Source organism: Neovison vison, chromosome 1 (assembly GCF_020171115.1).
Source record: "Neovison vison isolate M4711 chromosome 1, ASM_NN_V1, whole genome shotgun sequence".
Lineage (NCBI taxonomy): Eukaryota > Metazoa > Chordata > Mammalia > Carnivora > Mustelidae > Neogale > Neogale vison.
The window spans coordinates 266,548,876-266,561,338 of record NC_058091.1 but is presented as its reverse complement, the minus strand read 5'-3'; the positions used below and the strand labels follow the sequence as shown (position 1 = coordinate 266,561,338).

The 12,463-nt window shown below is 41.0% G+C and overlaps 1 protein-coding gene across 8 annotated transcripts in view; it reads right to left on the bottom strand.

Moving 5' to 3' along the window:
* Positions 1-12,256, bottom strand: part of PWWP2A (PWWP domain containing 2A) — a 39,925-nt gene extending 27,669 nt beyond the window's left edge. For 4 of the 8 annotated variants that reach the window (XM_044230303.1, XM_044230332.1, XM_044230349.1 and 1 more), the window contains exons 1-2: positions 11,647-12,256; positions 10,712-10,780 (exon numbers count right to left, since the gene is read on the bottom strand). In XM_044230303.1, coding sequence (XP_044086238.1) covers positions 10,712-10,780; positions 11,647-12,230 — 653 coding nt within the window. In that variant the 5' untranslated portion in view covers positions 12,231-12,256. Of the gene's footprint in view, positions 1-5,707; positions 5,778-9,636; positions 10,046-10,711; positions 10,781-11,646 lie in introns of those variants that run through there. The other 4 variants (XM_044230341.1, XM_044230320.1, XM_044230357.1 and 1 more) reach the window with 3 other exon arrangements.
* Positions 12,257-12,463: the final 207 nt, after the last annotated feature.

Sequence of the window (12,463 nt, the reverse complement as noted above, 5' to 3'; positions counted from 1 at the left end):
CATGTTGGAGAGGGTGTTTGTTACGAGGGAGAGCACTGCTTAATAAGGGTTAATGCAAAGTGTGGTGAATGGAAAACACTACTCTCTTAAAAGGAGACCAATGAAGGCTTCTGATTATACAATGATGGAATTAAATGTGTTTCATCACTTTGTTAAAAACAAGCTCAGCTATGCTAGCCTGGTCCTATCATTTAGTAAGTGCAAAGAAAAGCACAAAATTATCTTCCTTTTGCAAACTTTGAAATGTGTCATTCTCAAAGGTGAACCCTTGTCAATGTTTTAAAAGCATATGGGAAGCAGAGACACTCTAACGACTAAATTTCTCTGAGACTAACTTTTTCTTTAGGACAAAGCCCGTAACTTCCTCACAAGCCATCTGCCCCAAGGGGTTAGTGGGTAGAAGATTAAGAAACATTCTGTACCATACATTATGCAAGCATCTCCTAGTTATCTCATTCCCCAGTAAAATATAAATGTTATCCTTCTTTATTAAAAGGGTAAAGTTATACCTCACAGATATTACCTAAAGCTTCCACAAATCATTTCAAGGTATTTTTAAAGATAGATTATACTGCAATGCAACAGGACTTAGGTTAAGTGGCCAGTCAAACAAATGACATTAATTAATTCTGCCACTTAGGAGCTACTTCTTCAAAGTCTTAAGAGTTAATACATACAGCACTTACTGTGTGCCAGGAAGTATTTTAGTACATACTTATTCACATTACATCATTTAATGACCACAACCCTTTTAGTCAAGTATCTGTACTATCCCCATTTTATAGATAGGGTAAGTGACCTTCCCAACAGCACACAGCTAGTAAGCAGCAGGGCCAGGGTATGAATCCAAGCAGTTAACACAGACATCAGGTTCTTTGCTGTTGCTGCTGCTCCTGCGCTACTATTGCCTCCCTTCATTTCATCAAGTGACTCAACCCCTCTCCTCCACCTCCACTTCCCCACTAAGGGAGTGCAGAAGCTCACAGGTCCACATGCTCTTTCTCCCATGGAGACAGACAGGCTTCAGAACTTGGAATTTTTCTGGTTTCTGAGATAATAAGCAGTCTATCATCAAGCACATTAACGCTTCAATAATGAAATGAAAAAACATTCATACTAAATGGGATATATAGATATAACAGTCTCACAGAAATTCAGCCAGGTTAGGTTTCCCCACCAAAAAAGTTGTAAAAAGTTCAGTTTTCAGAGCTTTTTGGACATTGGAATTGAAGTTAAGTAAATTCAAAGAATTGTCATCTACATTAATTAAGAATATGTATCAACAGGGGCACCTGAGCAGCTGAGTCTATTAAGCACCAAGTCTTGGGTTTCAGCTTAGGTCTTGCTCTCAGGGTCCAAAGATCAAGCAGCACCCCAGAGCAAAGTCTGCTTCAGAATCTCTGCCTCTCTCTTCCCCTTTGCTCCTCCCCCACTCACAGGCACTTGGGAACTCTAAATTTTAAAAATCTTTAAAGAAAAAAAAATGCGTAATTGCTCATCTTAGGGCCCAGTACACAGTAAGTAGGCACAATATATGGTAATTATCAAAGTTAAAGTGTATTCAATTTTATTAACTGTGACTATGGATGATGTTTTTAATTAAAAACTCTTCAAGTACTATAAGAGCAATTTGTAGGAACTATGGGTACCCAAATGTGCAAGAAGGTAGGGAGGATAACTTTATCAAGATAAAAACAAAATATGCGGGGCGCCAGGGTGGCTCAATGGGTTAAGCCTCTGCCTTCGGCTCAGGTCACGATCTCAGGGTCCTGGGATCAAGCCCTGCATCGGAGCTCTGCTCAGCAGAGAGCCTGCTTCCCTCTCTCTGCTTGCCTGTCTGCCTGATTGATCTCTGACAAATAAATAAAAAATCTTATTAAAAAAAAAAAAAAAGCACCAATTCTGACCCAAAATACCAGGAAATATCTTTTAAAAGTAACTGATGAGCGGATGCCTGGGTGGCTCAGTCGGTTAAGCAGCTGCTTATGGCTCAGGTCATGATCCCACAGTCCTGAATCAAGTCCCACATTGGGCTCCTTGCTCATCGGGGAGCCTGATCTGCCTGCTCCCTCCCACAGCTTCTGCAGCCTCTGTCGCTCTGTCTGTCTCTCTCTCTGACAAATGAATAAATAAAATCTTTTTTAAAAAAAAAAAAAAAGGAACTGATGGGGGAGTGAGGCTGCATAAAAAATTTTAAATAACATCTTTTTAACCATAAAAATTTACTCCATCTTTTTAGTCTATCCAATCCTCTTTTATAACATCATGAATAGCTTTTAGAGAGGGCAAGGGGTTAAACACTAATAATTTAGAGTTTAAGCTCCCCATCATGTAAGTTCAAACAGTCCTCTAAAAATTTACCTGGATAACTAGGTTTGGAAATTAAAAAGTGGAGACAACTATAGATAGAGACAACATTTATACTTCAGTCTTTTGAAAAGTACAAATAATAACATCTGTATGGTATTCAAATTATTATTCCTTACTAGTAAATTCTTTTTAAAAAATAACCATCCAAAAAACTAATTGCCACAACATGGCAAAATATTTTTTTTTTAAAGATTATTTATTTATTTATTTATTTGTCAGAGAGAGAGGGAGAGAGAGCGAGCACAGGCAGAGAAGCAGGCAGAAGCAGAGAGAGAAGCAGGCTCCCTGCCGTGCAAGGAGCCCGATGTGGGACTCGATCCCAGGACGCTGGGATCATGACCTGAGCCGAAGGCAGCTGCTTAACCAACTGAGCCACCCAGACGTCCCGGCGTCTAATTATTAATATAAACAACTCATCAGTTTGCAAATTCTTCAACAGAATTCCCTTGGTCCTGGCTCCAAGATACCAAAAAGCAGTTTCACATTTTCTAGATTTCCATTATGAATTCTAAGTACTTTTAATATTTCTTTTATATTGTGTTTAATGGAACCCACCACACAGGGGCCTAAATGACTTCTCAACAGACTAACTTTTTAAAGAAAATTTATTCAAATTATTTCTCTATTCCTATTTTACCAAAAACAGTCTGTTCAACAACTTAGTTTTAATCTTTAAAATTATTTTCCAACTCAGCCAAACCCAGCACTTAACAAATGCTGATCTTGTGCTCAGCAAGCTTCAAATCTGACATTTTGTGATTCCTTTCTCAACCAGTGGACTCCACTGTTGCCAGAGCCAGGCCAACCAAGGCAAAACATACCAAAACCATGTATGAATTAGAAACCCCATTTCCAAAAATGCCCAAAGTGTTCACTAAATTAAACTGAAGGGCAATCATATTTTTTTATTTGTTTTTTTTGTTCTTTTTTCTTTTTCTTTTTTTTATACAAACCCTTGTGCCCGGGGGTGACTTTCAATAGATCGCAGCAAGGGAGCTGCTCTGCTACATACGAAATCCCGACAAGCAGGTCGTCAACGAATGGTTTAGTACCACGTTCCCCACGAACATGCGTTGTGGGACAGGTGAGGGGGCGACCGAAGGGCAATCATATTTTATTTTTTTTTTATTTTTTATTTTTTTTTTATTTTTTTTTTTAAATTTATTTATCAGAGAGAGAGAGGGGGAGAGAGCGAGCACAGGCAGACAGAATGGCAGGCAGAGGCAGAGGGAGAAGCAGGCTCCCTGCTGAGCAAGGAGCCCGATGTGGGACTCGATCCCAGGACGCTGGGATCATGACCTGAGCCGAAGGCAGCTGCTTAACCAACTGAGCCACCCAGGTGTCCCAGGGCAATCATATTTTAAAAGCAAGCAGCTATTGCCTGGTTGAGAGAGGAACAAAGACTTCTATCATTTCTACCTACCAAGGTAACACTCCATCAAAATCATAAGCTAAATGGTAATGGTAAAAATAAAGAAATCTATTAGAACAGGATTGTTTTCAAATCATAAGACAACTGCATACTGTTCAAAAAGGGCATCTTTATCTACTAATATCTTGTATTTTAATATAAAATAAACATAAATCATGCATTTTAATATAAACATAAAATATGTAATTTTAGGGACGCCTGGGTGGCACAGTTGGTTGGACGACTGCCTCCGGCTCAGGGCGTGATCCTGGAGTCCCGGGATCGAGTCCCACATCAGGCTCCCAGCTCCATGGGGAGTCTGCTTCGCCCTCTGACCTTCTCCTCGCTCATTCTCTCTCACTCTCTCTCTCTCTCAAATAAATAAAAAAAAAAAAAAAAAAAAAAAATATGTAATTTTAGGCAATTTACTAATCTCTCTGAGCCTCAGTGTCTTTATCTGTGCAATGGGATTGGTGGAATTTACTTTATTGGAGTTCCAAGAAAGTAAACTGAAAACATTGTATTAAAAGTGCCCAGTGCCAAGTTTAAGAATAGGAACTATATAGTAGCTATTGTTAATTACATTAAAGACTGGCAACCTTCTTAGATGATGGGAAGATACAGAAAGTGAAAATCAAACAAACATTATTGGAGGAATGAGTTTTAAAAGGCTAAACACTGCTATTCTATTGTAAAGACTAAGGTAACTGTTTAAAATTGGCCCAAGGGAAAAAGATGAAAGTTATGAACTACCAAACTCCTAGCAGGCAACCAGATTGCAGAAACCTACTTGCAAGTCTACCATTTCTATAATAAGGATCTGGATCTGCCACCCAAGCGGCCCATCCCCCCACGTATTGCTTACTTTTTAATGATATCCCAATCAAAATTAACCAATAACTTTTAAAACAGGTTTAACAAATTTATGGTCCTACTATTCTGGTAAAACTACTCCCTAAAAATTACTTATCTCCAAATATGGTACAAGGATCACCTGCATCAGAATCATCTTGGTTAAAACTGCAAACTGCAGTGGAGCTCAGAAATCTTAAGCACATCTGTTTAGAGGAACACTCCCCAAAGTGTCTAGCAAAATCATTCTATATTAAAACCACCCAAAGTGTAACTTAACCTCCACTTACTTTCTTGCAAGATGTGCCACTAGAGCAAGCTCTGTTCTGCTGCTAATGTGTGCCTGAATTAATCTGGGAATTTGGGGAGAACAGGCCAATAAATATCAAGAAATAAGGATGCACTTCATAGGCACAAATAAGTACTTAGACCATCTTTCATTTTTTAGAGAAGATGAGCACAAACTACATAAACCTTTTAATAGCCCCCCACAGAATCTTATGAAGCTTAAACCTAATTCCATCAAGAACTCTGCTTTAAAAGAGTACACAGTGAAGTATGGTCTGTCTTACACATAAAAGGCTGAAAATTAATCTCATTAGAAGCCCTCAGTCCATTAAAACATGCCTGGCATAGTTTGTGTTTGTAACATTTGGTTGTCTAGTTTATAAATTGAGTTTTAAAATCCGTTTTTAATACCATGATGTTTGTTACAGGATTCTTTACACTCAAACTAGGTTTTCAATGTCCAACAATTCCTCACCTCAAAAAAAAAAAAAAAAAAATCATCACAGTCCAACATGCTATGGAAGAGCACACTTTCGATATAGCATACACACTGCTTTAGTAGTGGGTGTCCTAAAACTGTCTGGGTCAGAAAGTGACTGACACTTGCCTCTGCGCTATCTTACTGTGGGAACCCTTTATCAACACCTTGGGATATAAGCAGAATAATCACCAAAAAAATTGTGTGTTAAAATTGTACAACTCAATACAAGCATTCAAGCATACTACTTTGATGACCTAAATTCTTGACCTGGATGCTTAGTATAAGCTACTAATACCACTACTCACTGCTTCACCAGAATGGCTGTATATTTTTCCCACCAAAAGTAGAGCTATTGCACCATACGTTTCATGGTCTCTGTAAAGAAAAAAAATCATTGTCTTGGTTTATATTTCCTTAAAAAAACAAGTAACTTCTCTACAAATTGTTTTACGAACTTAGTGAAACCTAAAGTTTTTTAAAGAAATCACCTCATTTCTCTTTAATGCAACCGTACCCCATAGACACACACAAAAAGTATTTGTTAAAGGTCAATTCTGAAATAGAACTAGCTACAACCTTTAATAAACAAGTACCACAAATTAAACTGCGCAAGTTTTTATGCATAAACATTTACTTCATGACTCCTCAATTCACCTCAGATCCAAAAAAATGGAATTCAAGAGAAATTTTTCAGGATTTCTAAGTGGCTTTAGAACTACTTTTCAAGATACTGGAGAACAGGCCTAAACAGTTGAAATCATCATTCTATGTAGTTAGAAACCATAGGTCCCAGTAAATATTGTTCCTTAGGTATGGACTGAGAAAGTTGACACTGCCTCTTCAGAAACTAGGGCTGAAGACTTGTACCCTTCACAGATAATGTTGACTGGTTAAAATTTTTCTATATTTGGAATTATTAAAGTTGGATGTGTGTTTAAGGAATAGATCTAGAGTATACAAGCAGGCAAGAGATGTTCTATTATTTCTACTAACCCAAAATAAAGAGATGAGAGGCTTGCAAAAGAGGCCCTCAGAGGGCTGTGGTTGTTGCCCCTTCAGTTTGCTCCTGAAGGAAAAGAACTATTTTTAAAACTTAACAGAAATTCAACCAATGGGATACAATTGAAAAAAATCTAAAATGTGGGAAATTCTGCCAAAGTCTATGGCTTAACAAACTTCAAGGAAATAAACAAAATGGCAAGAGAACTACAAATAAAAAATTTATGAAACTCATCAACCAACTGCAATGTTTAAACTTTACTTGGATCCTAATTTAAAACTTAGATGTTGATTGAAATGTTAATTCTGAGATACTGTGAAATTTTAACACTGACCGGCAGGACACAGGATGACAAAAAGGAACTGCTGTTGTTATTTTAGTTGCAATAAAAGAAGTACATTATGGCTTTAAAATCCTTATTTTTTCAGAGCCCTATACTACAATTCTTATGGTGAAGAATGTGTTTAGGATTTGCTTCAAAATTATGCAGTGGAGGAGGGCATATGATGAAACAAGAATGACTAATAGTTGATAAATGTCAAAGCAAGGATCATACATACATGGAGGTTCATTCCCATAACAAAAAAAAACAAAAAAATCATGGTACAACCACTGGTTAACAACAAACTGAAGGAATGCTTATTATAGAATGCTAAAAGAAACAAATGTGCTTATGTCAAAATTTCAAAAGCCTAAGGTTAAGGAAGAAAAGGGAGTAAGAACCAAAGCGAATTTGTGGGTTAGTTGATTATTTTTATCTGCTCGTATTAGATTATTGTCATTAAGTGTTACTAATGAGTTCAGGCGTAGGCAGGTAATTCAAACTACCTTAAGAGAGCTGGGTATAAAACACCAGTGGAGGAGCCCAAAATAAACTAAAAAAATGAAGTGGCTCAGTCAGTTAAGCCTCTGCCTTTGGCTCAGGTCATGATCTCAGGAGCCCGGGATCCAGCTCCGCATCAGGCTCCCCACTCAGCAAGGAGTCTGCTTCTTCCTCTTCCTCTGTGCTCTCGCTCAAGAAAATAAAATCTTCCCCCCAAAATTTTTTAAATAAAGAATGCCTCAAAGGGTTTTCATTTTCAAGTAAATCCTATAAAATCAATTTTTAATCAGATATTCAAGTATCTTCATTTTTAGGGTGACCATGTCATTTGCACAGTAGCCAAAGCAAGCTGCTTTGAAGACATAAGGAGTAACAATCAAACTGGGATGGTACAGGAAAACCAGACCACCTGGTCATCCTATTCACTTTCTATAAACTTTCTATAAACTGAGGAATGAAGTTTGTTTGCTTGTTTGGGTTTGTGAACCTCCTCAAGTCAAACGAATTCACCTCATAAGAACTAGAGACATAGAGGCAAAAAGATCTGCCCAAAGTCACAGTATCAACTGGAGAGCCTGGCACTAGAATTCAGACCCTAACTATTTAATAAGTGGTACTACCACCTTTTCTGTTTTTTTTTTCTTTTTTTAATTACATATGTCCTGTTTCTTTTTTCCACAAAAAGAATCTCCGCAAAAATGTGTTCTTCAATCAAATAACTAAAAATAAGGCAAAAAATAATACAATGGCAGGAAGGTGAAGAATGGCAAATGCTTACAAAGCCATATATTTATATAGGTCAACATATATATATACACACACACACACACACACACACCCCCTTATAAACACTTTTTTCTACATAGTGAACAACTCTTCCAACTTTAAAAGACATTTCTGTACCATGGATAATGTCAGAATAAAATAATTTTTAAAAAAAAGTAGTAACTGGCCCTTTTCCTTAAGACTAAAGAAAACCATACACATACAAGGAGGCACTTAGTCTCCCAAATGTTAATTCTCTCCTGGGTACCTCATTGAATAGGCAAGAACCAGGACTTCAGAGACTGCTATGTGTTCTGCAATATACAGCTTAGGAAATGGGGACTCTCCAGGGCAGTCGGTCTCACGGCTATTACCTGACTAAAGAATCTGCTTGGTTCCAATACTCGTACCCTTTGTATTATCCCATACAGCTACTGAAGTCAGAATAGGCACTAAATTTCAGAAATAACCATTTTTTACTGTTTAAAGGAAAATCTACCAGCCCAACTTTCTAATATGAAAGGAGAAAAAGGGGGCGCCTGGGTGGCTCAGTGAGTTAAGCCTTCTGCCTTCGGCTCGGGTCATGATCTCAGGGTCCTGCGATCGAGCCCCACATCGGGCCCTCTGCTCTGCAGGGAGCCTGCTTCCCGCTCTCTCTCTCTCTCTCTCTGCCTGCCTCTCTGCCTACTTGTGATCTCTGTCAAATAAATTATAAAAATATTTTTTTTAAAAAGAGAGAGAGAAAGGAGAAAAAGTATAGGCTTTAGAATCAGATCAACCTACATTTGAATCCTTACTTTGCCATTTATAAGCTCAATAATTGGCCGATTTAAATGAACCTCATTTTCCTCCTATATAAATGAAAAATATCACCACGGTTATAAAGACTAAAGCAAGTGGTACAATGTCTGGTACATAATAGGAGCCCTTGTTATTTTTACCCAAAGGTTTCATTAAATGGCCAATTCATATAGGATAAAAACGGTTTTTAAAGCAGCTGATTACTATAGTCATGGCAGAATCTATAAAGAGGATCTCCTGGATCATTTAACCCCAAAACTGTACATCAAGTACACAATGAAGGTAAACAGCAGATTACAAAATATGGGTAGATCTGTTTTTCCAACTGTAGTACGAAAAAGAGATAACTAGTCATCATTAGTCCAAAAATAATTCCTTCAAATGCTAATTTTAAAAACACCTTTGTGTGTTGTTTCTTCACCAATTCCACTATTGTTACCTCCCAAATATAAGCTTCCAGCGGCAGGGACTATAACTCATAACATTTAAAATACTAGGAGGAAAAAATAAAATAAAATAAAATACTAGGAGGGTGCCTTACACACAGATGTGCTCAATACTATTGAATAAAAAGTTGATAAGGTTTCCTTAACAACCATTTAAAAAAGACTTTAATGACAGAGACCTTTTACTTCAAAACATTAAAATGCAAAAGGTTCAAAATAAAAATAGCTCCCTCCACCTAAGAAATTATTGACTGTAAGCAGCACAGTTAGCAAAGCAGAACAAAACTCAAAAAATAAACTGCAATTTACTAAAGAAACTTTAAAAAAAATAAAACACCAACACAATGAGCACCTCAACAGAGGAAAGAACTATCCATTCCATTTCCAGGAACAACTTACCTTTTTTCACCTTCCTTTTGCAGATTTGAAATCCAGATTCTCACACAATCACTGGCCTTCACTTCTGTTTGATTCAATAGCATACACACTACTGAGTCTATCTCTCCTTCGCTATTAAATACATCAGTAGAAAGCACACTGGTCTTATTCTGCTTTCTAACTATGAAAACCTAAGTGCAAAGGTTCTAATCCAAAATTCTCAAAGAAAGAAAAAAAGAAGAAAAACAAAATATTTCTGGAGTTAAACAATTTCATTAGTAATTATAGAGGTGCCCGGCTAGCTCTGTGGGTTAAGGGAAGGACTCTTGGTTTCAGCTATCATGAGTCACGAGATGGAGCCATTACAGGGCTCCACACTCAGCGGGGAGTCTGCTTAAGATTCTCTCCTTCTGACCTTCTCCCCCACTTCACACTTGCTCTAAAATTTAAAAAAAAAATTAAAGAAGTGGGGCGCCTGGATAGCTCAGTCGCTTAAGCATCCACTCTGGGTTTCATGATCTCATGGGTCCTGAGATCAAGCCCTGCTGTGGGGGAGAAGGGAAGACACACCTCCCCACTAGGAGTCTCTTTGGATATTCTTCTCTCCCTCTGTCCCTTCACCCAACCCCGCTCTCTCTCGAATAAATAAAATCTTAAAAAAAAAAAAAAAAAAAAAAGAATTATAAAGTCTCCCATCATTTCCCTGCCCAAACATCCTAATTCAACTTGTATTTATTTTTTTCATGGTCTCTCCTGCCCCGTAACTGCCTTCCATATGTATTTCAAATTTTCCCCCCCAAATGTGAAAAAGACGACGGTGTCCTTATGCGAGGACAAGAGGTAAAAATAAAATATACTGGGCATCTGAATGGCTCAGTGCTTAAGCGTCTGCCTTTCGGCTCAGGTCTTGATCTCAGGGAGCTGGGATCGATCCCATCCCCAGCCTCCCTGCTCGGAGGGGAGGAGTCTGCTTATTCCTCTGCCCCTCTCCCTGCTCATGATCGCATTCTCGCTCTCTCTCAAATAAATAAAATTCTTAAAATAAAAGAAAAAATAAAACATATTAAAGTAAGCCATTTCCAAACAGGTGAGATACCCATCAGAGTGTGTGCTGTTGCAGGAAACAGAATGGAGAGCCGTGAATGGGAGTCTCTGCACTTCATATCTGCAAAAGAAGAGAATAAAAAGGTTAACTTAACTCTAGACTTAGAACACCTTTTTTTTTAACCTGTTTAAACCAATGCCCACAAACATTTTAAATCAAAGATGAAAATGTGCTAAGCCAAAGGCTTGGGGGTGAATTGCACCTTCTTGCCCTTTTACATAAACTCTATCTACAGTACCAGAAATCAATATTTGAACATTCCTATATCACATCATCCTAATACTAAAGGGTAAGAAAATCTTAAAACTATCATTTTAATTAGCCAACTGTGCTTCCCTACAGCAGTCACCTAAGCGTAATTAGTGCTAACAGTAACAGTTAAGAGGTTCACTTCTAACAAATACTCTTCCCCCATGTGACAGTTAACCTTTTGGTTACAGTTACCTTTTGGTGACAGTTAACCTTTTGGGAACCCAAATGCACACACCCCTTTCTCCAACCCCGCTAAAGGTGAATTCACGAAAAAAAAGTGCCTCGCGAGCAAGCAGTGTCCCCCGCCCAGTACCAGGTTCTCGGCAAAAGTACTGCATTTTGCATTAACCCACCAGGCCACCGGAGTGGGTGCTCCAGGGCCAGGTCGCGGAAAGAGCCCGGGGGTGTGGGCTGCGCTCTGCCAGCGGGTCAGGCACCCGCGCCCCCCACCTGGTAACACACCTGCCTTCACCCGCGCGCACCTGGGGCGGAGACCGCCCTCTCCCGGTCTCGCGCGCCTGCCCCCACGAGAAGCGCGCGCCCCGCGCCGCACGGGACCCGAGGGCTTGCAGGCGGCGAGAGCCCGGGGTGCAGGGGCCGTCCTGGCTCGCCAGCTCGCTCCCTCCCTGGGGACCAAGGGGGGCCAGGGGACGTGCTGGGGGCTGGCGCGGTACCTTTTGGACAGATCCATAAGGACCCCAGAGAAGAGCTTCTCCCCTAGACGGAACGACACGACGAGCGCGTCCTCAATGATGTGGTCCAGCGTGACCCGCACCTCGGAGCCGGGAATCAGCTGCGACACGGCGGAGTCCCCGCCCGCCGGCGGCACGAGCGCCGGGGCTGCGGGCTGGGGCAGCGGCGGTTCCTGGCGCTCCTCGGGAGCTGGGGGCTGCTCGGGCGGCGGTGCAGGGGAAGGTGGAAGGTCGGGTCTTTCCTGAGGCGCGGCTGCCGCCGGCTCCGCCACCCGGGCAGGCAGCTTCTCCTCAGCCTCCAGCTCCGGCCCCGCCGCCTCCGGGCTGCGGGCGAGCTCCCCCGGCGGTGGCGGTGGCGGCGGGAGCGGCGGCTCGTCGGCCTGAGGAGAAGACTGCTGCCCGTCGGCCTCGCCGTCCGGCACAGATGCTTCCGTTGCGGTGACCGGGAGGGGGTCAGTGCCGGCCTCGCTGCCGGGGATGGGCTCCATCTCCGGCTCGGCCTCGCCGGCGCCCCCCTCCCCGGGGGACGCTGCAGTCGCTGCCGCCTCTGCAGCCACGGCCGCCATTTTCTTCCTGGCTTCTCCCTCCTCCAGCTCGGGGTGCAGCGGCAGCGGCAACGCTGCTTGGTTCCCTGGGCCTTCCCCTCCCTCCCTTGAATAGTTTCGTCCCGCCCTTTCCCTGATGCTCGTTATTGGCACCGCGCCATTGGTTCCGTTCTACACCCCTCCCACACTTGTGACACACCATTGGCCAGATGGGGGCGTCTATCACCCAGTCAGTCCCTCCCTCCCATACAGAG